The sequence below is a fragment of the Trypanosoma theileri genome, assembly GCF_002087225.1.
Source record: "Trypanosoma theileri isolate Edinburgh chromosome Unknown TM35_Tth_13_V1, whole genome shotgun sequence".
Lineage (NCBI taxonomy): Eukaryota > Euglenozoa > Kinetoplastea > Trypanosomatida > Trypanosomatidae > Trypanosoma > Trypanosoma theileri.
The window spans coordinates 8194-35882 of NW_021639855.1; the positions used below are offsets into that span (position 1 = coordinate 8194).

Here is a 27689-nt window from a genome sequence, read left to right on the forward strand (position 1 = left end):
TCATATTGGTATAAATTAAATTGTCATTCTCCAAGTGAATTACATGGCGCAAATGGTATTGTCTTATAACTTCCCCCACAAGAAAGAAACGCTCCGTGACGAGCTGATTAAACTGTTGGTTCCCAGTTGTGCGATTACCACCAGGTTGCATAAAACCCTGAATATAAAAATTTTTTCGGTAGCGTTCCAATCGCGGATTGGACAAATCACTTTTTGGGACCAATATAATATCCAACTCACGCTGATGTTCAAGTACGTTAGTGTCGTTNTATCCTCATCATTATAATTTGTAAATTGAAACACCAAAAAAAGCGAAAACACTGCAATAACAAGCAATATCCATCGTTGTTTCATAATTGCGCTGTCGGTAGAGAAAATAAACACGAACGGAAAGAACAAGAGAAAAGAAGAGAAAAATATAGTTTTTTGTTTTATCCTCTGAGATTAAATCTTCTCACACAGAGGAAACATTTTTCATAGACGCAAGAAAAGGGTCAAGAAAGTGTGGTAAAGAAGAAGCCAATGGTTTCATTCATTAATTCAGTCCCTTCCAATTATTCCCACCCCGTCACTCATCCTTCAATACACAAACACACACAGAGAGAAAAAGAGAGAGAGAGAGATAAAAAAAAAGAGTGAGTGATTGAAAGAAAAAAAAAAAAGAGGAAAGCTCATGGAGCCACACGCACCCATTCTTTCATATATTTTTTTTNTGTTTTGTGCATAATTGCGCTGTCTGTAGAGAAAATAAACACGAACGGAAAGAACAAGAGAAAAGAAGAGAAAAATATAGTTTTTTGTTTTATCCCCTGAGATTAAATCTTCTTACACGGACGAAACATTTATCATGGACGCAAGAAAAGGGTCAACAAAGTGTGGTAAAGAAGAAGCCAATGGTTTCATTCATTAATTCAGTCCCTTCCAATTATTCCCACCCCGTCACTCATCCTTCAATACACAAACACACACAGAGAAAAAGAGAGAGACAGAAATAGAAACAAAAGAGTGAGTGATTGAAAGAAAAAAAAAAAGAGGAAAGCTCATGGAGCCACACGCACCCATTCTTTCATATATTTTTTTTTCCTACCCAGGCACCCCAGCAGCAGTGTCATTGAGGAATTTGAGTGAAACCTGCTGCTTCCTCTTGTTTACATTCTCAAATTGCTCCACCGTGGTGCAAATGGACTCCCATAGTTTCCAGAAAACAAGACCATGCCTGCTTTTGGGATCTTGCGACTTACAGCACGCTTCCAAAATAGTGTGAGCCCTGTCCATGTTACCAGTGCGCTTCTCCACAGCGGCCCACCAGAGGGACACCCGTTGGATGAACAGAGGCGTCACACCCCGCCCTCCCTCGAGTAGTCTGGTGCAGTACTGACGCACTGATTGGCTTCCCTGAAGTCTGAAAGTAACATCAAGGACAGCATCCAAGACACCCAATAAAAATGAATCGTCCCCAGCATTACTCCCCAAAACTAGTTGAAGACACTCCTGCGCAGCACTCACAGCAGTACCTGCGAGACCCAATTGAGATTCTAAGGTGACACAATTCAAAAGATATTCCACTGTTGCAACAGGACACGGGCGAATAGTTTTCAGGGCCACTTCAAATCCCAATTGTGTAAGCTCTCGGAGATGGTGAAGTGGCAGACGTTTCCCGAATGAAACACACAAACAACTCAAGTACTGCTGCAAAACATAGAGCATTGCCAAGGGGATTTCTTTAAAGGCGACCAGTGCTCGCTCAAACTCTCGAAATGCCTGGTTCATATTGCCACTATGCCAGAAACGACCAGCCACATAGCAAGCTCCTTCGGCGGTGTAACCAGTAGAATTGCCATATAATTCTGTGACCCGTTCTAGTTGTTCCTTGGAGTGGTGAAAGGCCAAATCAATAGCTAGAATCCATGCACGCATGTCCTTCTGTAAATGAGGCAATACAGAGCTCTTTGCTAGTCCCTTAGACCTAATTGTATTAGGTGTGCTAACTGCCTGAAGCCTCGAGAGAAAGTCATCCAGAGACTCTCCTGGACTTGTCATGAGCATAAACTCAAGAAACAGCCCCATTAAAAGAACATTACCAGTTTGTGAAGAAAAATTGACATGCCATGCACCTTCTCTTGTCACTGAAATTGCATCACCTTTACAGTTATTCTCCCAAAGAAAGCATGCATGAGACTCATAAAGCTGCGCCACTTCCGTGTCAATTACTTGAATTCCCGATGTGCATCGCGTAATTGCCTGTCGAAAGAGTGCACTTACATCACTGTGTCCACATCGTTTTTCGCACACCGCCTCTTGCAGTAACTCTGCACGCTTTAGCCACATTATAATATCGCTGGGGTTGTGTCGAAGCTGTAGTTGATTTAGTAAGAGCGGGTGCTGCTGCGTAAGTCGGCGGATATTATACAATGGGTCGGTCCCGCCTCCAGAAAGTTTCTCACAAACGCCCTTATAGGCCGCCCCATCAAGGGATTGAATAGAAGAATCCATTGCCAAGGAATCCATTATCTGATCTTCAAAGACGATAGCCATATTAAAAACCCTAAGAAAGATTGCTGCATCACCAGCATCCTCTAAAAGACTCCAAAACGTTTCACGAGCCCTAACAAACTCTCCTTGTGTTGTCAAAAATAAAGCATACGAAATTCTAAATTCCGCAGGTGACGCACAGTGGGTTACAGCCAAATCCACCAATTGCTCTACGAGCGCAAAATCACCAGTAAAGCACAGATCTTTCTTTTCAAAAGCCATACGTATAGTCTCCCAGAAGGTGGTGTCACTCATAAGGTCTTCATGAGGTCTGTCGTCGAGGAGAAACAACGCGCACTCCATTAGAAAATCACTTGTGTTACTTTTCTCCCACAGCATAAGAAAGTAATCACGCTGGTTTTCTGCACGCGTATCAAACAAAAGGTTCAACTGCCAAAGCTGTTTCGCTGACTCTGTGGGCACGTATGGCCGACGAAGCCACTGTTTCGCAAGTTTCCATACACGGTAGTGTTGCGTAGGTGGGAGAGCCTTCAGCGCACGAGTAATAATATTACGTGTCAAAGTAATACGTGGTGGTACAGATGCATCCATGACAAACTCAATAAAAGAAATCCATAAAAGCGGCATCATAGGTAGCTTTTCAACCGCTCTATCATAGATATCTCGCAGAGATCTAAACCACTCATGTATTGAAGTGAACTCCTTCGTGTGGTCTCGTCGGTATGCAATGTAGTTCATCCACAACTTGTACGAAAAGCCATTGGCGCGAATGGCACGTTCGTACGCAATGTTGGTCGCATTGGCTTTTGCTGTTCTACTACTATACTCCGAGACCTGAATACTGCGCACAAGCTGCAGCCAACACTTAACAGATGTTGGGTTGCGTAGCACCTCAAGCTCAAGGGCCTCCACAGCCAATGATCCCATCAATCACACCTATCCACAATAAAAACAGAATAAAATAGTAGCAAAGACACAAACAATAATAGAGATTATTCATTTACTGGAGTGATTAAAAAAAGAAAACAGGGAAAAACATTTTTAATACGTGGTTCGCAATAAGGCAACGTAGACAAAATATAAAAAGGCAATGATAATAATAGTAGTAGTAGTAGTAGTAGTAGTAGTAGTAGTAGTAGTAGTAGTAGTAGTAAAGAAGAGATTTGCAACAACCACAACAACCACAACAACCACAACAACAACAACAAGAAAGTAAATAAATAAATAACAGCAACTGAAAGAAAAAAAAGAAGCAAGAGAGTTATCTTAACACAATCTACTCCCTTGCCGAATGTTTGCCAATATCCCCCTTACCTTGGAGAGCGATACATCGAGAAGTTTTCTCGCGAACTCATCTGCTGATATTCCACTTTCCTGCAAGAACACGGATGCCTTTAGAAAAGAAACAGATGGGGCAAAAGAAACTGCCACAAGTTCCTTGGGTGCGTCTGTGCCTGCCAATTTCGTAGCCAACGCCACTGCCTTCTCACACAATGTGCATACGGGATCTTTTCCAACTGAAATATCTCTTTGACTGCATTGAACCACAAGTTCATCAACTTTTGAAAGAAATGTTAGAATCTGTTGTTTTTTGTTATTACGCAATGATCGCTCGATAGAACTCCATGTGGCTTTGTATCCTAATCCCTTGATGTCGGCAAACTCACCAACAACAATAACAGTAGCACTTAAACCAAGAATAAGGACTTCCTTTAAATCGTCCAACTCGTACTCAGCCGTACGACGAATCACAACATTTCTCAGACGTTCACTTAATTTAAAGGTGTATTTCTCCTCTGCACTCAAATGAGCAATAGTGTTGCAGATAGTTGTGCACCCACTGCCAGGACACCCTGTTACAGCCACAAGGTGCATAAATAGATAGGAAGAGCGAAGGTGAAAAATCAAACATACAGTCCATAAGGCAGCAGATTCAAGAAGTATTTCAATAGCCGCATTTTCTGATGCTGGAATAGACGCAAGAAACAAGGGATGTACCTGTTGATAAAAAGCTTCAAAACTCATAATTTGATGAAGACTCTTTAAGTGATTAATATTTGTTACTCCACATGTATTTCGAAGGTACTGAAGTAAGTGCGTAAGCAGAGAAAGTTCAAGTGAAACAATAGGGATATCACGTGAAGGGGGTATTTTGTCAAATATACTTAAGAGTAATCGTAACTTTTCTACATATTTTGCATCGTTTAACCATGGAAGACCTTGCTGAAGTTTTTGCTTCCATGATGTGAGTTTCGAAAGTAATGTCGATACTGTCCTTTTCTTGCTAATAACATATTCCCCCAAAACTTTCTCAAACAATGTTGCTTCTCTTCTTGGAGGTATTTGAATATTCATGGGAGTCATCGCCTGTTGTGGCATCCCAGAGTTAGAGACTTTTGCTGCCACATTCGCCACAAATGTGAGAATATTCACACTTTGTTTCTTGGCAATGTAATGATTTGTGAGCTCAGCTATAGTAGCTATTTCTCCAAGTATATATGTAGATATCTGTGGTGTAAATCCTATTCCCCGTGTTTCCATTATCTTCGTTGTCGTAAGAAACGGTTCAATAACAATGGCATTGTCGATAAGATTCATTGGTTGTGAGAATAACCAAGAACTGGGAAGCTTTTTTTGAGTTTGAAAGAATAATATCTCGGAAATATCACCAGGTAATTTGATAGTATAATTCTCAAAAGAAGTATAACCAACATCAGTTAGAAAGGCAATATCAATCTGTAATCGCTTTAGAGGTTTGTGCCGTACAGAAGACTCTAAATACATGATCTCCACAAGAGAAAACGTTGCGGTTACATGCCGTGGGTTCACAGAGGTCACAGAAACATTTACAGGCCATCCACTTCTTGTTGAAACACACATGTGTGGTCTATACTGCAGATTAGATCCCTTAATGGAAAGACAAACCACAACACCATCTTCTAGAGTGTGATCAAGGGTGTTAATAACTGGTGATAGCTGTACCTCACCCGTTGGAAAAATTAACTGGCTTAAAATAAGGAGATGTTCAAAAATATCAAGACGTTCATGATGTTCCTCTTCAGAGAGAGTTTCTAATCCTGAGCATTGCGTTCGCAAGAAGTATTTGCCGGATTTAAGGTCTAATAGAGGACCACATCGTATACCAAGAGGAATATTGAAACGAAACCTACTCCTATTATTATTATTACTATTATTATTATTACTACTATGATCACTTTTTTGTTTCTCCTTCACATCGTGTGAAGGAAATAAAACGTTTGAGTAACCACAAGAAGGATCCGCTGCCACTAAAAGTCCTGTATAGTATAAGAAGTTGCCACTAAAAGCGGATGAGGATACAAGCATGAGTGAGTCTTCAAGAAACATACGTCTTGGAGAGCCATAGGCAATACAAAATACACGTTCCCGTAAAGAATTAGATTTATCTGATACTGAACTAATAAAAAGATGAGCTGCTAATGCTGCTGATGATCCCATTTCACCAATACCACAGAAAATTGCAGAAGCCTTCTCCTTTTCCAATATTTCCTGAATACTATAGTGACGTAATCTCTCCCTCTGTTTTACAAGGGACTTGGAGCATATAATAAAGTAGTACACCGTAGATGAAGTAATTGGTAGTGGTGGGACCTCATATACAATCTTCACTATTAAACAGGCAAAACTAGACTCCAGCATACGTGTAGATGCTATCATCACCTTAATAGATCCAGGCACACTAGGAAATGCATCCACACACTGCGCCCCATTAGCAGATAAAAGAAGACCATCAAATATACAACGACACTGCATAGAATGAGAATGCATCCACGGCATGGGAATAGTGACACTAGCATCAATGGAACACTTTGTGGAACCAAAGGCCACTACTTCACCAGATACCGTACCTGTTGCGCAAATACGAACATAAATAATTTCATTCGGATAAAATATTTCTATGATGGCATGACAGAGAGCTGTTGTGATGGAAGAGTATTCCTTGTCTAAGCTATGATTCGTTCTCCAATCAATAGTATAGGTCCATTGCATTACTCTTTCAATCTCAACACACGCGTTAGTTACACGCGGTGGGTCCCAGCATATTAACACACACGTTGGGTAAATGGCACAGACCTCAGGTTCTCCCATGAGATACAGCGTTTGTACATAATGTTTCTCATTCCCAGTGGTATTCATTTCTATTAAAGTAGTAAACTTTAATAATAATAATAATAATATTATTATTATTATTATTATTATTTTGAAAAAGAATATCAAGTAGAAGAAAAAAAAAACAGTGTCAAACAAAATAAGATTGAATAAACTCAAAAAAAAATTTCATTCATCAAAAAAAAATTATATATATATATATATATATATATATATATATATACCTCATAAGAAAAACTTTTTTAAAACGAAAAAAAAAAGAGGGATTAGACTCTCAGTAAAGTCTATTTCTCATTATGTCTGTAGCAAATAGGGATGCAGCACGTGGAGTTGTTCTCCAACGTCTAATATAATTTCGCGGTAACGGGCGGTGAGATGTGAGGCGGATCCAACCATTACAGGAATAGATTTGTAAACCATCCAACAGGCCACGTGAGCAGATGACACCATATCCTCAAAACCGCAGTCAATAGAGCTAAACGTCAAAAGTAAAGGTTCACGTAATATATAAAGACTACGAAATGCACAATTCCCAAATAATTTATCGTCTTCCAAGAGAATAGACGCATGAAGGGTTTCCAATAACAGTAAATAAACCAATTCTACCACCTTGCAGTAAATAGATACAGGAATCCCATGTAATAATTCTATACGCTCTCTTGGGTTTAATTGACGGGAATACAAAATAAGAAACGGGATCCAATCAACTGCAGGAATACCAGGTGTATCACTCAATGCCATAATAGGAACATTCTTTAAAGAAAATCCATAACTAGACGCAAAACGTTCAATAAATTTATCTCTGATAATGTTTTCATCTTCCCCATGAAATGTAAGATATTGTAATAGACGAAACATTAAAAGAGGAGATTGACAGTTTTCGCTAAGTGATTTAGTTAACTTAAGAAGATGTAATGCTCCATGACACTGTTCCGTAATCCGTAGATACTCACTCCATAGTTCTGCGAAACTCATATTAGTAACTATAGAAGCCTGTTGAAGAATATCTTCAACTCGTTTTAGATCTGTAGAGTGAGCACGCATTAATGAAACTGAAATAGCAGATTTCATAGAATCTATTAACTCCATATGTATACCTTGAGTTTCACACATGGAAAGAAAACCACAATGTTTTTGAAGTAATCGTTTACTTTGTTCTGAAAGTTTATGCGGTAGGTATTCACTAAACGTAAAAAGAACATCAGAGATAGACGCTAAAGGTAAAGCCTTCATTTCTTCCATCTGTTTTCTCTCTCGCAGCGTTATTAACATCATTGTAAAGTTCTGTTGGGCAAGAGGAAGTAGAGAGAAATTCCCTGGAGCTTCCAACACTGTTGAAAGGAGAAGCTCCGCACCGGCCACATCATCCTTCTCCACAACACTCATACACGTGATTGCAATCATGTAAGCAATATACCGCGCCGCTGTGGAGCTCCATTGAATATCACACGATAAGAGTGTTGTTTTCACTACATAAGCTGCCATCTCTTCACTGCATTTGAGGCATTCACTTATACATTCACGTGTAGTGGCGTTGGATCGCAATAGTGTCCACATGTAAGTAAGTCGAATGGAAGGAGATTCCGGAAATAAATACATACCGTGTTTGGCAAGCCAAATCAATTGTTCGGTCTGTACACCGGCAATCCGCATGAGACAACGCCAAGATAAGGAATCCTGACGCTGTTGAAAAAGTTGAGTGGCTGCACTTTGTTCAGGTAAAGAATTTATGAACTGTTCCCATACACTAAGTTCCTCTCCTTCACGAAGCAATAATGTAATATCTTCTAAAGATATTTCTGGTTTACATCGTAGTGGGGCATCCCATACGATACTCTTTCCATATGTCATCACCGTCTTTGCCCATCCATAGTTCGCAACACTGTTTACAGTATCACATCTTATTTTCACAGCATCCATAAGATCTGTAGATGCATCTATCGCTACTTGTGAACGGAATAAAAAAGTCGCAACATCGCAAATATTGCAGTCGCCATTTGTTAATAATCTCATATGAGAGATAAGTTCCTGACTTCCACGTTTCACATGTTCTATCTGTTTCTCATGCCAATATGGACAGGCAGAATTACTACAGCAACCTTCGTCAATATCCATTAAACACATCTCTTCATAAAATAAGGCATCTCTAACTTCTTTCCCCATGGTATTATCATCATTACTAGTCGTGAGAAAAGGTGCGTATTGACAAAAGAAACGTCTTCTAGTTTCTTCATCTATTGTAAAACAGGGTATCACTATTCCCCAAGAATTTAAACTATTAACGGTAAGTGCGCAGGAGGGATGTTGAAGATCATCAGCTCTCAACAGTTCATGCGATTCAGGCCTCCTTAAAGTTTTACCAACAATAAGTTGATCATCTATACGTTCATAAACATATTTCTCTGTTTTCTTTTGACGCAGCAATTCATCGTGTCTTTGTTGCAGTTGGTATAATTCTTTTTTCGTTTCAACGATTAATTGTTCCTTTGATTTCATGGAATTCCCAAGTTCTCTCTTTTGTCTCTCCAAAAGACCCACTCTATCTTCAGATCTATTATGCTGATGGGATTCGGACATTACTTTTTTAAGGAGTGGATGAACCCATCCCTCAGCAACCCGTGTTTTCGGTGGAATAGACTCCATTGCTAAAATACATAAATAAATAAATAAAAGAAACAGGGAGAAGGTAGTGAAAAACAAGAAAAAAAAAAAACCAACAAATAAAAATACAACAGATGGGAATATTCTTTTCAACAGGAAAAAAAAACAATAGAATTTTCAAATTTTTTAAACTAGTTGAAGTATTTTTTTTTTTTTTTGTTCTTCTTCTTCTTACCTCTCCACGTGTAGGGACGTTAAATGTATTGCTGATACGCTGACATCTTCCTCTCGTGACGATACCTTTCTCTTCTTTTTTCTTTTTGGTTTTGCTCTTACTTACTTTCCTCTTTTTCTTTCTTTGTTTTCTCTTTTCACTCACTACTCTTCTCTCTCCCCCTCTCTCTATCTATCTCTCTCTCTCTCTCTTTTTCACATAAGTTGTTTCAAGTTCCATCTAGTGAAATAATAGAAGCCTGGTGTAGATATAATTCTTCCCTGGTCCTCATGTAAAGTTCTATAACACAGATATATATATATATATATATGTGTACAAGAAAACAAAACCCTAACGACCCCACCCCGTTGCCCCAACAGAGAAATAAATACACAACCACCCAAGGGGGTTAAACGAAAATAACCCCTTCATACATATACTACAACCCCAATGTTACTCACAAATCATCATCCTTTTTTTTTTTTTTCTAATACCATCTCTCCAAGGAATAAAATGCAAGAAAGAAGATAAAAATTCTATCCTTTCAAATATTATTAACTAACCTACTTTTAGTGTTTCCGTGTCCTCAGTGTTCAAAAGAAAGCTGACATACTGACATGCAGTAACACATTGGTTTACCGGTTCAAAATGATTTAACACTAACGCCGCAAGAACAATTGTGAGATAAATGTAGGAAAAGACGAAACATCCCCGACAATGAGCCTTTGGATCACAATGAAAAAGCCAAGCCTTGTATATCATAAGAGCGTTGGCAACCGCGACTGCAGGATAATACCACCCCTCAACGGGCATTCCGATATAAACAGGACCAAAAAGTGTAATAATCCCCATAAAGACAGAAAGCAGAACCGCATAAAAAGATGCACGCCATGGATTATAAAATGCCAACATCTTGTATCCAGCACTTTCATAATCCCGACGACAATGAAAGCTTAATCCCATAAAATGTGGAATTTGCCAAGCGACTAGGAGAGCTCCCAAAAGCCACGCAGGAGCCGTAACACTGCCTGTCGCCACAATACCACCCATAAGAGGGGGTATGCCGCCAACAATAGATCCTATCCATGTATTTACAGCAGAAACACGTTTAAGAGGTGTATACACAGCCACATACAGAAACCAGTTGGCTATTCCCAATGCAGATGCTGAAGGACTTACAAGATATAAAATACCAGATCCCAGCAAGAGTTCAACACCAGATAATGCGGAGGCACGTATCGGTGTAATGTAACCCATTGGAAGAGGACGACGACATGTTCTTTTCATTTTCTTATCATGTTCCTTCTCAATAACTTGATTTGCCGTGTTCGCGGAGCAACACTGTAAAAGAGTTCCAACGGTTACCGCAGATGCTACTAAAGGGTTCGCACCACCACAAATCACGTAGCCCGCCACTGCAGTAGCAGTCACAAACGTGGAAAGTCTAAGTTTTCCTAATTGACCCACCAAATGCTTTACCGGTACAACTTTCACGCATTGTTCAGTTTCAATTGGGCATCGCAATTCTGGAGTAACGCCAAGAACCGGGCAAGAGGTCGTCTCTGTTTTTACAGACACCGACTTCAATTGCTGTTCACCCAAAACGCCAGAAAAGGGGCACTTTGCCACAGGACTCGACGTGCTCTGGAAAACCATTTGACCATGGGCCCTAAGCCGCAGGCCTGCCAAAGTAGCTCGGCGGATCATCACTTCCACTAAAACCTATTATTAACTTTATCCATATATATATATATATATATATATATATAAAGAGAGAGAACCACACCGATTTGGGGTGTATTCATAAGGAGACACCAGAAAAAACAAAAAACAAAGAGAGAGAGAGAGAGTTGGAAATATGTATATATGTGTAGTCATAGAAATAATATAGGTAAATAAAGAAGGAAATAAAAACCATAAAAAAAAAACACATTACTTATAGTATTTACACACCATTCAATCCTTTTCTATTTCATTCTTTGATCCATCACAGTTCAAACACACAGACATATATATATATATAGAGGGAAACCAGCAAACATCCATACTTCTGAACTATTTGTGTAAAATAAAATAAAAAAGAAAAGAAAAAGTATAGATGCATCAATTGCTTGTATCTCTCTCTCTCTCTCCTCATGTGTCTCTGTATCTGTGTGTGTGTGTGTGTGTATTTACGTTTGAGTGCCTTTTGCACCATTCCCTATCGCTACGAAGGAAGGCTAATGATATACGATATACAATATTCATATACATGTATACGTATATGTATATACAGAAATTATTAATTAAGTTTTCTAAGTACTTCCGCTACATCAAAAGGAGTAAACGCGTGACCATCTGCAGCATAGAATTTATTATTAAATTCCACCCAATGCAAACGGAGGGCATGCAAGAAAGCGGAAAGAGACTCCATACCCAATAAAACTCCAAGTGTCGCACACATCCACACACAGAAGCCAATAAATACAAAAATACCTGATCCACTGTCTAAACCTACTGTCATGAGAAATGCAAAATTCCAGAAGACTTCAGACAACTGTGAGTGAGCGAGTGAAAGTGCCCAAAGACGCAGGTAGGATGCTGTATTGGAAACACAACCCAAAACGTATTCAATAGTGTGAATGACCTGATGAATCATAATCTCACTAAAATCAAATTCGTCTTCTTCAGCTTCTTCATCATGTAATAAAGCCTTACGAGCCATTTTCTCATCATGATGTTTTTTCTCCATGTAAGGAATTACACACAAAAGGAGCGGTACCATCGCAAAGGCAATAATGAGTAAAATAACTTGAATAACCGCTTGACCAGTGTACAAGGGCACTGTTACAGTACCGGGTTGAAGAAAGAAATTTGTCATGGTCTCCAATAGAGAAGGAGCATCATGTGTGCGATTTTCCCACGGAGTACACCACTTGATAATGATAAGAAGACACATATATCCAAAAGTACAGGAAAGGAAAACAATCTCAGGTACAAAGCGAAACCACACCTGCAATTTATCACCAAAGTAAAGGTGATTCATAAGGGATAATACAACTCCTGCCATCATTTGAATAACTCCAATAATAACAGAACATTTCATTTTAATAGAGTTATAAAATTCCAGTTTGTTTTCGGTTTCTGCCCAGGCGGAATCAATACCAAATATAACACTATTTGCAGGTGTTACACCTGTTGGTGAAGAGGGATGTACTATTCCTTCTGGTCCATTAGGAGGCAATTGTGGCCATCGATAACCAGAAGTAAATACCTCTACAGAGAAGCCAAACATATCATTGTAAAGGAAACCGAGGTAAACGGCAAATAAACCCATAAAAAGAAGTAAATATCGACCTTCAAAAATCATTGCAAATATTTCGTTAAGTGGTTTTCCTTCCCAACTCTTCTCCATAAAAATTAAAAAGGCTGCAAAAACGGTAAGTATTACACCGTGTCCAATATCACCATACATAATACCAAAAAGATAAGGGAAAGTAACAATTGTAAAAACACCAGGATTCACTTCTTTATATCGAGCCATACCGTAACTGTCAACAATGCTTTGGAAAGAACTTGTTATTTTGTTTGTTCGGAAATAAGTAGGCGGTTTTTCCTTTGTTGTTAATTCTTCCACAATTGTTAGTACTTGTGCACCACTAAGGTGTTCTGCCTCTTGTAATACCATTCTTATATCGTCCATCGCTCTAACAGGTGCCCAACCTTTAGCGACAGCTGTTGCTCCACTAAAACGCAGCATGTTCATAGTAGAATAAACTGCTTTTTCAACAGCTACAGCACGACGCCATTCATGTACACTTCCGGCAAGTCCCATTAATAATTGTCTCTGACGTAATGCAGACTGCTGCAGTGTATGGGTGACAGTTTCCACTTGGTTGTGAAGTGAATCTCGCATGCCTTGAAGTCTTTCCTCATTATCGGCATATTCATAGAGTGTAGCCCCATTCACCTCGCTAATCTTCCTTAAGGTTTCTCGTAAACGAGGGGCTGGAAAATAAATTCCAAAAACACACTTATAAACTGGTTGATTTGTGGTAATGCTGTAAAATGGTGTCTTAATATCATCTGTCTGCATCACAGAGTTTCCACGGGTGGTGCGATAGACAAGGCGCTCCAATGTTGGCACACGATCTTTTGGAATAACACCTGTTAATAAATTAAGTCCCTGACTCGTTGCGGAGGCACCGCCGAACTCGCGACTGAGCACTTCCAAATGCTCACGTGAGCGATTACGTTCCTCAATGAGAGACTGATACTGTTCATTCAACTCCCGCACCTCACTCTCGCGTTCATCCACTTTATGCTCCAGTGAAAACATCGTCTCCCGCTCCGTCACCTCGTCCGGGATGCCCGTCACGCCCGACCGCTGAATCTCTTCATGCAAATAACGCAACTTGCGCTCCATATCGTCGCAGCGCCGCACCTCCTGCACAAAGTCCCGCTGGAAGGCACTCACGTCGTTATTTAAATCAAGAAATTGAAATCCCGCAAGCTGCCCGAGTTTGAGAACAGAGTCGTGCGCCGCCTCCCGCTGCATGGTGAGCTGCAGCATCACCATGTCCTCTGAGCGCCAAAGGCCACTGGCGGCCTCACGCGGCATTGTGTGTATTGCTGTGTACCTCACTTTCACACGGTATGGAGTTTGCGCGGATTATCTGCTACTATTATTACTTTTGTCTCCACTTACTATCTTTTCTTCTTCTTTTTTTTGTTTCTTTTTTCTTTTTTTTTTTTTTTTTTGTATTTCTTTATTTGTTAATGAATATCCCCTCTTCCGCTTTCTTGAACTTTTTCCCCCTAACCTCTTCGTTCCGTTTGCTACGAAAAAAAAAACTCTAACATTTAGGAAAGAAAAGAAGATTATTCATTTTATTAACTCATGTATACAATGAAGAGCTATGATAGCAACAACAAGAAAAAAAAAGGTATACATAAATACTGCCTTTTTGGTACTGTACGAGATTCAGATAAAAAGAATAAATAAATAAATAAATAAAAACCAAAAACCAAAAAAAAAAAGGAATAAATAAATAATCAAACTATCTGTGATGACTGTGAAGAGGAAAGGCACCATTGCGTTTCGTCTGACTTTGAGATTTCTCAAGATGAAGCGTAAACTCATGGTTGAGTTTTAATTGTGTTAACATGCGACAAACGCCAATGGGCTTCTTCCAAGAAAGATTCGTGCCATTCGCACGCAAAGTATCGGCCGTCTTTTTCAACTCCACTGTCAAAGCAGTATCAAGACGATAACGCATGTTGTTTGATCCAAGCGATTCCCCCTGTTCTATCCACAGCTCAGGAGGGATAAGTCTTCGTATATACAACTGCGTGGGTTTTAGAAAGAAACCGACAAAGGTTGAAGAAGGTAAAGCCAATTGGTGCGGTGAATCCAATTGTGGCTGCTGTGTAGTGAGAATGAGAAGATCATTCTGCACTTCCTGTGAAAGATGATATAACCATTCCTCAGGACTGCGTTCATGATGTTTGGTTTCTTGCGGCTGAAGTATCCATCCATCGCCGTAGAGTATATCATCACTCATCTCTTGGTTACTTATAATACTGTCAACAGTGAGCACAACTTCCTTCGACGTCCAACGCTCACGCTCAAACTGTGAGGAACACACACTTCGTCCACAAAATACCAGCGTGTCATTCTCATCAACATCAATTCGAAATTCTTCCGTATTCACTTTCGAAGTATTAAAGTCTTCCATTGCACAACAACGTGTGGGAATATGAAAATATGAACGACGTGCAGTACATGGGATTATATAACGCCCAAAATGTAGTGAAAGAGGAACATGTCTCTGTAATTGTAAAAGAGATGCCAAAGTCTGTTGCAAAACACTTCTTACACTTGAAGGTATGATTGAGCAGCGAAGACAACGAATAGAAGGAGTTAGTGATAGTGAAGTTGTCGTTAGTGCCGTTGTGTCCAAATGCATGGATATACATGAACTACCCATTAACGGTATAGCCAGAAGTTTGGCTGAGTGTATAAGACGAGAAAAATCGTTTATAGTTGTAAAAGATGTGAAAAAGAGAATAAAATGATGACTCTCTGATGTATGAATATCTGCAGGAAGAAGTAAATGATATAAATTCTCTACAACACACTGATCTGTCTCTCGCCCTGGAGAACGTACAGGGCTAAGTGTGTTCAAGAGACGTAATGGATCCATCTGATTATTGTTGGTATCATTTGTATTATTCCATACTGGCAGAAAACCATTACTGCCTCTGTTGCCGTTTACTGCAGTAACTACAACACGAGAAGTTGTTGTTGTTGTTCCCTTCATCATTGCAGTAACGCGTGATAGTGTTAGCATTTCGCCCACTGCTGTGATGAATATGTTCCTGAATGACTCAAATAGCTCCCAGTCATTGTAGCGAAGGTCAAAAACGATCGTCACTGAGTCAGACGACATTGGAAATAATCTCAGGAATTACAGAGTGACTGTGTCAGTATAGGAATTAAGGATACACGAAAAGATAAAAAAATAAAAATAAAAATAAAGTAAGAAAATAATAATAATACTTCGCCTTCGGATGGGAAATCCCTTTGTACTCAAAAGATGCAGTGAGAAAACATAATGAAGAGATAAAAGAAGAAGCAGGTGATATTAGAGAATAACATTAACCTTTAGCGTAATACCCAGACGGTAAAACACATGCAAACATATTAATACTAAGTGGAGAACAAATATAAAATATTAATATATATATATATATAGTTTAGGTAACGAAAAGGGAATCCGTCTGTATGGTATTCACCCGTAAATCACCGCACAGAATCTTCAAAAAAACCTTTCCTGGGATCTCTGTTATATTTTTTTTCAGAAGAAAATAAAACTACCGAAAAAAAAAATAAAAAAAAAAATATTTTAGAGAAATCCCATTTAAGTAGTTATATCCTGCATGTCCTCTACAAAATAGTTATATTCCTAAACGGTACCAACATAAACAGGGGTACAAAGAAGAAGAAAAAAAAAAAGGATATTTTCAAAAAAAACGCGAACTACTTTCTGACTGAAACAGGTACAAGCAATATTTATACCAGTGTAACCATTGGAGGAAAATGAATACATTAAATTCAAAACAGAAAGCAGTTACTTTGTATTTTCTTTATTATTATTATTTCTGTGATGATTTTGGTGGGTAAAACCGCTTACCGAAAAGAGAACTCCCTACACGTACTACAGTTGATCCCATTTTTATCGCATTTTCATAATCTCCACTCATTCCCATTGAGAGTTCCAATGTGTCAACGGGAACTCCAAGGGCCTCAGCTACAGAAGCCCGGCATTGCAGCAAACATTCAAAATTCTCCGGGCGGCTTGTATAGTCCGGCATTCCAATAGTCATGAGACCCGTCAAGTTTAAGTGCTTGCAATTTTCCTGAATATACTTTGCGAGTTCCACCGTTGGGGCTCCTGGCTCTGTGCCGCTCTTCGACTCCTCTCCGCTGGTGTTTACTTGAATGTACACATCCAATGGACGTCCACCTCGGTACGTTAAACAACCCCCATCAAGCTTGGACGCGAGCTTGGCGCTATCAACACTTTGAACCACAGACAAACTTTCCGCTCCCTCAAGGAGTTCCTTAACTTTGTTGCTCTGCAAATGACCAATAAAGTGCCAGCAAATATCTTTCGGTAATACTCCTGCCTTTTCTACAAGCTCTTGTACATAGTTTTCTCCAAAAAGACGGTGTCCACAGTCGTACAGAGCCTGTAAACATGGTGGAGATTTGGTTTTGCTCACAGCAATGAGTTTAACAGATCTTTCACCTGCTGCATTATTAATGCATGTTAATACGGATTTGTAGTTTGCAGTGATTTCTTCACTACTAGGTTCGCTGGCGACATCATACCGGGACATGGCAGACCTTAAAAGAAATGGGATAAGACGAAACAGTTTTGCTTTTTTTTTTTTTTTTTTTTTACCTTCAAGTCCATATCAAACAAAGAATAAGAAGAAAGAAAGAGAAACAGAATATATATTTATATTTATACAAAAAAAAAGAGAACAAAGAATAAATGAATCAAAGAAGAAAACCATTAAAAGAAAGCGAAAAAGTAAAGAGAGGCCTTATTTTTTTTTTTTTTAATTTACTTTAATATGTCTCTGTCATTTCCATCATCACAAGATCGTTAAAACTATTCGGTCCGGGGAAGCTTAAGGGGAGGTGCACTACTCTCGCCATTCACAGAGTTCTTTTTTTCTTCCTCCTCTTCTTCTTCTTCCTCTTCTTCTTCTGTAATGAATGAGGCATCACTTTCGTCGTCTTCCTCGTCGGATTCACTGCTGCTCTCATCACTGTCTACTATGGCTACCTCCTCACCATCCTTATTCTTAGAGTCCAGTGCCACCAGTGCTGGAAATAGCGCGAAGATGTCGTTAAAGCGCGCCGGGTCGTCTGCTTGGTTGTGTGTGATGTCGAGAACGGTGAGTGTGGGGAACGCGGCTGCGAGTCGCTCAATCTCTTCCCACTCATTGAGTTTGTTGTTGGCGATGAAGAGTTTGCGGAGTGGCGGTGTGTGTGCAGGGGCCGCCGGCACGCTGATGGCATTGTCGCTCACGTCGAGGACGGCGAGGGCGGGGAGGGACGCGAGGGGGACGCCGTCGAGGGCGCGCAGCCGCGGCCGCAGCGACACGAGTGTCAATCGCGTCAACTGCGAAAAACACGAAAGACGTTCAGTTGGCAGCGGCACGTCGTGCAGTGAAATCGCCCGAACTTCCTCCGGCGGAACTCCCCGCGTTTGCTCCTCCACCCGCAGTAGTGCCGTCTTGCGCAGCAACTCCATCCGATATATCTATCTATCTATCTATCTATAGAGATCTATACAGATATAGATATAGAGAGATATATAGAGATATATAGTGAGAGGGAGAGAGAAAAAGAAGTTCGCTCTGCTCTTACTTGAATCACGGGTGACGCACGGGGAGGAGTGGGGTGTGGAGTGGAGTGTGGAGGGAGAGAGTAAAAAAAAAAAAAAAGAAGAAAGAAGAATCTTATAGAAAAACAAGCAGAGAGAAGGGAACAGAGAAAGGCAAAGGGAGAGAGAGAGAGAGAGAGAGAGAGGGAGAACAGGGATATACTAACAGCAGTAGCAGCAGCAGCAGCAGGTCAAACAGTGCTAATACACACAGTACATTTTTGCGGTACTGCAGATCATTACGCTCGCAACGCCTAGTCATCAAAGAAAAAAAAGAAAGGATGTGGGGAAATAAAGATATCATTAACAGAGTACACGAGTAGAAAGAAAAATAAGGAATATGTGTACATTTACGCTTTTTTTTTTCATTTTCCTACTCATATTCTGTGTTAATTATCTTTTCTTTCACCAGGACTAAGACGATTTGTTTGCTTATTCCTTTTGTATCAGATAATTTTTTTTCCCTTTTTTTTTGATTCTGTTTATATAATCATGCGGTAAGCCTAGAATATTATCCTCTGCCTATTGGTAAAAGATCTTTTTTTTTTTTAGAAAAAAAAATTTCTGTAGGTTTACATAGACCAATGTTGTACATAATAAAGAAGAATATAAAGTACTAAATGCCTATGCATACATTAAACACGTATAAAGTCATGTTTACATGTGTCTTCTCTTTTTTACAATGAAAAAGAGCTATACTTCAGTTTTTCCTTCTCTTATCCTTTGTTTTCAGAGTTTTCATCATCGTTGTTCTCCTTGTCAGCAGTCGAAAAGAATTGAAACTGTGGCAAAAAAAAAAAAAAAAAACCACTTCAACATTTGCCTTTTTTCTGTAGGCTTTTTTTTCTTTTCTTTTCTTTTTTCTTTTTTTTTCCCTTGCGCAATTACTTCTATTCAGATTCTATTGTAGTCTCTTCCGCATCATTCGTCATTCCCTATATAACAGCATAATTATTACTACGCTCTCCACTAGTGCTTATTTCTCCTCAATACAATTCCCTATACTCAAGTTTCTGAAGATCTTGATATGGTGTGCAGAGAACAAGGCTGTTACGCAGATGCTGACAGTTAATCACATCAACAGCCCACCGTTTCTCACGATGAGCGCTGATAATTGCGCCAAGAGTTTTAGTTCCATCAAAGTCAACGCGTGTGACGTGCGACATGTCAAGCACAAGACGTTTTCTGGTTCCAGGTGGCATGGATTCACGAAATGCAATGCTTTTCTCAAATATAGTAGCCTTTACTTTTTCAGCGTTGATAAAAAGAATAGATTCCTGCGGTTGTACAAGAAGTACACGGAATATAGTTGGTTCTGGTGCTCGTGGAGATGCATAGGTCTCATCCTCCTCTTCAAACAATACAGCATCATCTGCCGCATCACTGTAGTTCAGCAATACACTGAAAAATATACCAACCATTAAACCTATAAACGTATCTGTTAGTATACAGGCAGCACATGTAATTATAGTAGAATAAAGATTAGCCGTATCAATAATATGTAAAACGCGTAGATCGTGAAAATCCACTAATTTATATGCAACTACCATTAAAATAGCTGCAACAGTTGCCATTGGTAGTTCTCTGAAAAGAGGCAACAGTAGACTACAGAGTAGTGCTACTGCAACACATGATAAAATACCAGATAAACGAGAGAAAGCACCAGAGTGTACCATTAATGCAGTTCGAGCCAAAGCGGCCGTAGAGGGAATACCACCCACAAAAGCACTAACAACATTTGCCATTGCCAATCCAAAGGTATCTCGAGTACTTGAATAGTTAAGATAAGACTTATCTTCTACGTGATTATTCGCAATAAGTGAACTTATTAAAGTCTCCATCAGTCCAACCGTAGCAATACCGAATCCATAGAGAATAATGGTAGGATCAAACCATTTTGAGTCTATCAACTCATCCAATGAAACAAAGGAAAAAAAATTGAGCGATAAATTAGGATATTTCATACTCAGAAGAACAAGAGATCCTTTTGGTAACAAGTGGGCCACAAGTACACCAAATAATGTAAATACAATTTGCCACGGAATCTTATTATATCGCTTGGACAAGACAAGAAGTGGAATTATAGTCACAAGAAAAAGCAGTGTGTCTGGAATGCTGAGAGTGTCTATACGTCTATAATCCTCCATTAATTTTTCCAATAACTTCTCTTTAGGTTGTACCCCTTGAAGACCTAACGCTGAAGGAATCTGCCCAACAGCAATTACAATCGCCACACCGCAACCAAAACCGTGGGCCACACCAGAGCTGACAAAACGTAAAAGATGATTTATACGGAAAAGCAGAAAAAGAAATATCCACAATCCTGCCTGTAATGCTAATGGAGCCAGCACTGGAACACCGTAGGAGGCAACCATAGATGCCAGCAATCCGCTAAGCGCACCTGTTGGACCAATAACATTGAAATGTGAAGATCCCAAAACGGCAGCCACCGCACCAGCCCAAACACAACTCACAATACCCTGTTCAGGAGTAGCACCACTACCAATAGCTAGTGCAATGCTTAACGGCACATTCACAAGGGAGACTGTCAAGCCGGCCCTTACGTTTGCCATAAAATGGTGAAAAAGTGGTTTGTGTCTTGGCATAAAAACCCACTCAAGCCAGGTACGTTGTGGAGGAAGTCTCTCACCCAGCGCTGTCGTTGGGAAACCAAAGACATCTACCGGTTTTACAGACAATTTTACCATGAATAAAATCTTGAATCCACCCTTATTATTACTATTTTTTTTTTTTTATAATATTAATTTTATAATAATTATGTGCTCCTTCTTTAATGCTCCTTTCTCGTTCTGACGCGTTTCGCTTATAATAGATTCTATTATTGATAATGCAAATAATATATTATAAACAAAATAGTATTCAGTGATGTAAAAACACACAGTGTGATTTAAAAAATCATATTTGTATATATATTTAATTGTTTATTCGTTTCGGTCCCATATGCGAGAGGAGAACGTATTTAAACAACAAATACATAGTAAAAAAACGAAGAAAATAAAACAAAAAAGGGGAAAAAATATATATCTAGATATCAGAAGAATTATTTTAGTAACATTAAAAAAAGAAAAGCACACACACACACACACGTAAAAAGGGAAACCCTCACAGATACCAGTCAAGCTGAGAAATCAATAAACTCCTAAAAATATCATAATATGATTCCTGATACTGTCAAACGTAGAAGAGAAACGGCATAAAATATCAACGAGAAAATACTTTGTTGTGTTTGAATTAATTACTTTTACTAATTTTATGAACCAAAATAGAGAGAAAGAGATTAAAAACTAAACTCTCTACTATGCCTCAGAACTCACCCGTAAGGACTTAAGAAGTGGTAGATTCTAGGGTCCCTTCCTTGCCAAATCCCTCCGCGTGGAGGCACTTGAGGGTGAGGTGAGATGGTAAAGAAAAAAAAAAACTAAAATCAAAATCATTTGTAAACGCTCAGTCAGTGTCTATTCGCCATAATTTACCAAAATAAAGAAAGGGAAAAAAATATTAGAAACAACTCAACGATCGTAAAAATTGTAGGTACACATTCGTTCAATAAGCTCTCATGGGTTGAAATAAACTGCAATTTCGGCTCAACAAATGTCAAGAAAACAATACAAGGCAAGAGGGTGCATGCCTAGTCCATTCGAGTCTCACTTGTACCTCAGGTGCCACACAAAATACCACTGACCTCAGAGTTTTTGCACAGCAACAGAGAAGTAAAAATCACGAAAAAAAAACACCACCATTTTCGTAAAGAAATAACCACAGAAAATTTTATTTTGACAAATGACTCGCTAAGAAACACAGTTACGAGAAAAACATGAGAATAGAAGGAATAAAATCACAGTGGATATCAATGTCCTGAAGACACACACATATAAACATAATACACCAACACACTTGCAGACAAAAACCAAGGAAAAAAATAACAAAACATCATCAGTACAACGACACACATATCTACTTTCCATGTTTATATCCTGCAAAGTTTCGGTCAAAATGACATTTACGCCAACCTTCACGTAACATAACGGCTTCTACGCCAAGAGTGTGTATAGGTGCATCACCCCAGCGATACCTCAGAATCCCAAGAGGTTCATTCTCATCCAAAAAACGAAACATCGATGTGTACAACGGGTGTCGTTTTAACGCTATAGTGCCCAATTCAAAATTATTGTAGTACATCATACGTGTGTATTCTGTTGTATTATCGCGAAGAGCAAAGCGTGTCACGCTCTCAAGCTCATTAGTAGAGAGTGCCGTTACGGCCCATTTCTCAAACGTAGGCCAGAGATCCTTCACAACATTAACACTATCTAAGGTTATAAGCCGATAACCGTAGGAACACTGCCTCCTATGCATCAGCCGAAATACATCACAAGGAACAGTTTTAGTAAGAAACGAATCCGTATCAAGCCGCCAGTAATACTCATAGGAGTCTAGCGAAGGCAGCTGCCATACCAATCCAGCCCAAAATCGACACATAATGCGATACCCACGCTTGTGATAGCGAAGCTGTTCTGGTGTGTTCATCCATTCGTTAAGCTGCTCCTCAGACACACCGTGGGGTAGTGTACGCCAGAACTGAGAAACATCCTCAAATGTCACACTACGCGCTGAAGGCAACACATCCCGAATCTCTTCTTGAGTGCCTAAAGACATATCTTCATGAAATACATGCACAGGGTATGGATAATAGGCAAGAAAGTTCATATCCAGAAGTGGAAGCGTTTTCTCGTAGAAGAGGGGTTCCTTCTTGCCTGCTAGGAATAATATGACACCGTTGACCTCCGTACGCATGTTATTACATCTTAACGCAGCTGTACAGACAGCCTCTACGAAACTCACCCGTTGCGTTGCTGGACCGCTACTGAAGTCGTGTTTTCTCTCCACAAGTTCCTTTTTACTCATACCTTTTTCGGACGGAAGGGGAATAAAATATGCGCCAATTAATACCATTATCAGTACGAATATCACCATCATCACTGATTTGCGCCTTTGTCCCATTGTGTCTACGATTATTTTGTTTTTTTTTTTTCTGTCCACAAAACAACCTTTTTTTACTTGGTCTCTTCAAATAACAAGAAAAGGAAAGGGAAAAGGGAACAGTAGGAAGAAAAAATAACGTAATAATAATCTAATATGATTCCTGATTCGGTCAAGTATAGAAAAGAAACATTATAAAATATCAACGGGAAAATTAACTTGATGGTGTTCGAATTGATTACGTACGAAAATTCCATACATCAAGAGAGATGGAAAAAAGGATGAACAACTAAGCTCTCCATATCCTGGCGGATAACTCACCCGTAAGGAGTTAAGAAGTGGTCGATTCTACGGCCCCTTCCCTCTCCAAACACATCCCGTGTGAAGGGAGAGTATTTGGAATGGAGGTGTGGCTGTAAAGAAGAAAAACTAAAACGTCAATCTTTTTTTAGTCGTTCAGCCAACGTCTATTCCTCAAAATTTTAACAAAATAAAGAAATTGAACAAAACACATACACACACACAAAAAAAAAAAAAAACATCCCCAACAACCTTAAATATACTAGAACTATTGCAGGTACATATTCTTTCCCCACAAGTTCCTATATAAAAGAAAAGAAAAAAAAAAAAAACACGCAACAGGTGACCAATCCTCATGTGTATTCACTAGGAATGAATAGAGGACCACCAGTCACGATCTGTGGGGTCGTCTATACTCACGTAGTAGTTGTTTGTCTGCAGTACTTTCGCATCCCGTGCGTATTCGTCTGGTGTGCAATCACGCCATTGCTCGTTGTTTCCAGTATCCAAGGTGCGTATTTCCTCGCAGACCACAATGTGCGGTTGCCCGTCTGCCCGCCGTACGGTGTATTCGTGAAAGAGACGCACATCCCGCATCCACACGCGGTGCCCATCCACGCGGATGAAGTGACGGAACAAAATAAAGAACGCCGTCGGCATCGCCCGCACACGCAGAGAACTTTTCACGACCCCATGATCGTGCAGATCATCCTCCATCATGTCAAATTGGTGAAAGAAGAGAATAGGCACTGTCTGATTCCGCAGTAAATCCCAGTTAACACCCGGCATATCTGGCTCCAGCAGTCGCAGAGAGCAGCGATGGTCATCAATGCCAAAGTAATTGTTGCGCCACGCCCAATCTACACCGGGATCAAATGTCGCGTACGGTGAATTCTTCCACGATTCCGCAACGGGAATGGTCAGTTGCGGCGCTATTAACGAGCGGTACGCATCTGTGTGGTAGAAGGCAGCAGCTGAACGCAAGACATCCTCCAGGGAAAATGTTACTAATGGCTTATCAGGACACATCACCGGTGCAATTTGAAGTGAATTAAATGCAAATTGAATCTCTGGTATAGCACTAATGCCTACTTTCTTTTCAAGTAAACTCACCTCATCCTGTGTAAGGATGCGAGTTAACTCCGTTGCTGTAAACTTCCACCCACCAATTTCCATTGACTTTACTTCTGGTTCCATTGATGTAACTGGTTTTTCACTAGCAACTGTTCCAAGAATTGTTGTAAAAGACTTTGATGGTAACGTTGCTGGTGGCGTTACGGTGGGTTTAATAACAACAGCTTTTATATTGGATGACGAACTGAGTGGCAATACTTCTGTCACCATATTATGATGTACTTCTGGTGTACCTGTTACCATAGTCTTACTTGGTACTAATGGATTTTTTACCAAAACACGAGACAAGGGGAAATCTACTTCTTCTGAAATAATTGTTGCGATCTGCTCTAGTCCATTTGCATCTACTTCATCGAAAAAATCCAACTGAGTGCTATCAACATCAATAACTCCTACTACTTGCCCTTTACTTGTTTTGATGGGAATTACAATTTCAGAGTTTGATGCACTGTCGCATGCAATATGACCAGGGAATTTATGGACGTCAGGAATAATGAGTGTTTCTCCCTTTTCCACTGCAGATCCACACACACCACGACCAACTTGTATACTACTGCAAGCTGGTCGTCCCTGAAAAGGTCCCAGAACAAGTAACTCTGGACTTTGCAAAAGGTAAAATCCAAGCCAGTTTATAGGTGTATCTTGCAGTAATGCTGAAGGATTGACATAAGCGTTGAGTTCGTAGAAAAGTAGGGCAGCAATATTTCCCAACTGAATACCCATATTAAGGTTGGGCACTATCTTTCTGTTATTATCTTCAACAAAGGCTTTCACTTGAATTCCAAGACGGTCATATAACTCTTTCTTGGTAACCCCGGATTTTGTGCTAGCCGAACGATCTTCGTCACACATAATATTAAAATGTATTATAAGTAAAGAATTAGACTCCTATTGTATAAACAATGTACAGACGAATAAACAAATATTTTTTTTTTAAATCTAAACGTCCGATAAGAGAAAGAAAGAAACAACAAAAAAAAAAAAAAGCAGCATTAAAAAAAGAAAAAATTGCAGACACCATTTCCTACCATAACAGAGTCTTCAAACAATAAAAGGAGCAAAAATAAATAATATTAATAATAATATAAATAAACGTGGAATAAGACAATAGAACCAGAAAAATAATGTATCACAGTCCATCAAAAAGACTCATTGGTATGTGCAATGGATGACTAAGCAGACGACCATGTAGTTCACATGGAATAACAGCTTCCTCCATACACGTTTCACCATACAAGCGCCGCAAGTGCGAGTGAGGAGAGTGTGCTACAGGAAGCATCAGCTCAGAGTCTTCACTCGGGGAAGTATAGGAAAAACGAACAGAATTAAGTGGAAACAACTCCTCACGATACCACCATTCGTTTGGCCACGTTCTACGGGCTTCATCACGAGCAAACACAAGACGCTCCTGCTGCTCTTCCATGAGAAAAATGTCTAGAAAGTATCCAAAATGCATACAGGAGTTATTTCCAGCATCCCAACTCGGTGGAGGGAGGGCAGAACTATAAACTTTATACCCGAACAAAGGGACGTACTCCAGAACAAGATCGGAGTTTTTACTGTTTGTATGCGGATAGCCAAAGGCTTCACGAAGTTTACCTTCATCAGAAGCGGCAATAGCGAAATCAACATCATCATCCCATGGGATGATACTATTATGCCGCACAGCCCCTAGTAGAGTCCCACTTATTGCCCAACACGATATACCCGCTCGTTCCAAGCAGTACAGAACATCCCGCATCAATTGATGCAGCGCAGCACGCATCACAGTAGGCACAACTAGACGCCGCATAAGATGGCTGCTACTCACTGGACAACACAAATCATACCCACCATCTGAACGTGGCACAACCTCATTGACTAATGTAGAGGTAGACGAAGAAGAATAAGAAGATGAACTATAACAGCAATAGGAGGGTACATCTATTACTTTACTATTCTCTTCACTTGTCATGCGTAGTCGCTGTTTTACAAGAAACGCGTAAACAGATTGGGCATACGCCCTTTCTACCGTGACACTCTTATCAAGCATCTCAACAAGTTCATTCTCAAGGGTACTTGGGAACCATCGGTTTGGTTCGTCACGCAGTTTTTGTAGCACCTGCTCTAGCAGATATTTCAAGTTAGTATCACTTTGGTTTGCGTCTACTGGTGTCAACTCAACAGACTGGGGTAAAGATTGGGGATAGTGTGGGGCCGACATTGCAGCAGCACGCCGCCTTGCCAAGTTATATATACAACGGATTCCAGCAGACGACATGTTCAAAGCGAGCTAAAAACCCAGACTTTTTTTTTTTTTTTGGAATTTTATACTCACTTCTTTTTTTGCCGTTACTTCTTCACCTGATAGTACTTCATTCTAATAATAATAATAATAAAAAAGTAATAAACAAAAATAAAGCAAGAAGAAAAAAATAATAATACAGAAGGTTAAAGAAGCTTCAGAAGCATAATACTCTTACCAACTTTCAAGTAGAAAAGAAGGCAGACGCCATAAGGCTTTTTTTCTCTATACCCAATTTTCTCATTTTTTCTTTTTTTTAACCCCTGACATTTTCTTCAGTTCACCGAAGAAATGAGTTGTCAACACTTTTCCCCATTGTTTCTTTTTTTTTTTTCCTTCTTTTCTCTCTGGGAAATAAAAGTGTTCGATTTTACGGACGTAATCTTTGTCCTAATCACAGACATCATCTACTCAAAAAAGAGGCATATCGTTCAGAAAAATACATAAACTTAATCTCATTTTCATATTTACGTGAAACATTAACACATCCCCAGCATCATCAACCACCAATGATGTTCTTTCTTTCCCCTTTTTTTTCCTGTTGCCTTTTTTCATCTCTTTTCACAGTTGA

General features: G+C 39.6%; 12 protein-coding genes across 12 annotated transcripts; all 12 read right to left on the minus strand.

Moving 5' to 3' along the window:
* Positions 1–1083: 1083 nt before the first annotated feature.
* Positions 1084–3420, minus strand: TM35_000131050 (pre-mRNA-splicing factor SYF1; the record flags this gene model as incomplete). Its single annotated transcript, XM_029025321.1, has 1 exon — positions 1084–3420. The coding sequence occupies one exon, from the start codon at positions 3418–3420 to the stop codon at positions 1084–1086; it is 2337 nt and encodes a 778-aa protein (XP_028883167.1).
* Positions 3421–3759: 339 nt separating this feature from the next.
* On the minus strand, positions 3760–6669 carry TM35_000131060 (Trypanosoma vivax; the record flags this gene model as incomplete). Its single annotated transcript, XM_029025322.1, has 1 exon — positions 3760–6669. The coding sequence occupies one exon, from the start codon at positions 6667–6669 to the stop codon at positions 3760–3762; it is 2910 nt and encodes a 969-aa protein (XP_028883168.1).
* A 267-nt stretch (positions 6670–6936) lies between these two features.
* On the minus strand, positions 6937–9285 carry TM35_000131070 (uncharacterized protein; the record flags this gene model as incomplete). Its single annotated transcript, XM_029025323.1, has 1 exon — positions 6937–9285. The coding sequence occupies one exon, from the start codon at positions 9283–9285 to the stop codon at positions 6937–6939; it is 2349 nt and encodes a 782-aa protein (XP_028883169.1).
* Positions 9286–10015: 730 nt separating this feature from the next.
* TM35_000131080 (putative protoheme IX farnesyltransferase) lies at positions 10016–11164 on the minus strand (the record flags this gene model as incomplete). Its single annotated transcript, XM_029025324.1, has 1 exon — positions 10016–11164. One exon carries the CDS (start codon positions 11162–11164, stop codon positions 10016–10018), a length of 1149 nt encoding a protein of 382 aa, XP_028883170.1.
* A 574-nt stretch (positions 11165–11738) lies between these two features.
* TM35_000131090 (vacuolar proton translocating ATPase subunit A) lies at positions 11739–14057 on the minus strand (the record flags this gene model as incomplete). Its single annotated transcript, XM_029025325.1, has 1 exon — positions 11739–14057. One exon carries the CDS (start codon positions 14055–14057, stop codon positions 11739–11741), a length of 2319 nt encoding a protein of 772 aa, XP_028883171.1.
* Positions 14058–14496: 439 nt separating this feature from the next.
* On the minus strand, positions 14497–15789 carry TM35_000131100 (uncharacterized protein; the record flags this gene model as incomplete). Its single annotated transcript, XM_029025326.1, has 1 exon — positions 14497–15789. The coding sequence occupies one exon, from the start codon at positions 15787–15789 to the stop codon at positions 14497–14499; it is 1293 nt and encodes a 430-aa protein (XP_028883172.1).
* Positions 15790–16594: 805 nt separating this feature from the next.
* On the minus strand, positions 16595–17341 carry TM35_000131110 (putative alanine racemase; the record flags this gene model as incomplete). The annotated part of the gene is made up of 1 exon (XM_029025327.1): positions 16595–17341. The coding sequence occupies one exon, from the start codon at positions 17339–17341 to the stop codon at positions 16595–16597; it is 747 nt and encodes a 248-aa protein (XP_028883173.1).
* Positions 17342–17619: 278 nt separating this feature from the next.
* TM35_000131120 (uncharacterized protein) lies at positions 17620–18267 on the minus strand (the record flags this gene model as incomplete). The annotated part of the gene is made up of 1 exon (XM_029025328.1): positions 17620–18267. The coding sequence occupies one exon, from the start codon at positions 18265–18267 to the stop codon at positions 17620–17622; it is 648 nt and encodes a 215-aa protein (XP_028883174.1).
* A 1118-nt stretch (positions 18268–19385) lies between these two features.
* TM35_000131130 (Sulfate transporter) lies at positions 19386–21107 on the minus strand (the record flags this gene model as incomplete). The annotated part of the gene is made up of 1 exon (XM_029025329.1): positions 19386–21107. One exon carries the CDS (start codon positions 21105–21107, stop codon positions 19386–19388), a length of 1722 nt encoding a protein of 573 aa, XP_028883175.1.
* A 1267-nt stretch (positions 21108–22374) lies between these two features.
* TM35_000131140 (alpha-1,2-mannosyltransferase) lies at positions 22375–23325 on the minus strand (the record flags this gene model as incomplete). The annotated part of the gene is made up of 1 exon (XM_029025330.1): positions 22375–23325. The coding sequence occupies one exon, from the start codon at positions 23323–23325 to the stop codon at positions 22375–22377; it is 951 nt and encodes a 316-aa protein (XP_028883176.1).
* Positions 23326–24066: 741 nt separating this feature from the next.
* On the minus strand, positions 24067–25686 carry TM35_000131150 (GAF domain-containing protein; the record flags this gene model as incomplete). The annotated part of the gene is made up of 1 exon (XM_029025331.1): positions 24067–25686. The coding sequence occupies one exon, from the start codon at positions 25684–25686 to the stop codon at positions 24067–24069; it is 1620 nt and encodes a 539-aa protein (XP_028883177.1).
* Positions 25687–25963: 277 nt separating this feature from the next.
* TM35_000131160 (uncharacterized protein) lies at positions 25964–27094 on the minus strand (the record flags this gene model as incomplete). The annotated part of the gene is made up of 1 exon (XM_029025332.1): positions 25964–27094. One exon carries the CDS (start codon positions 27092–27094, stop codon positions 25964–25966), a length of 1131 nt encoding a protein of 376 aa, XP_028883178.1.
* Positions 27095–27689: the final 595 nt, after the last annotated feature.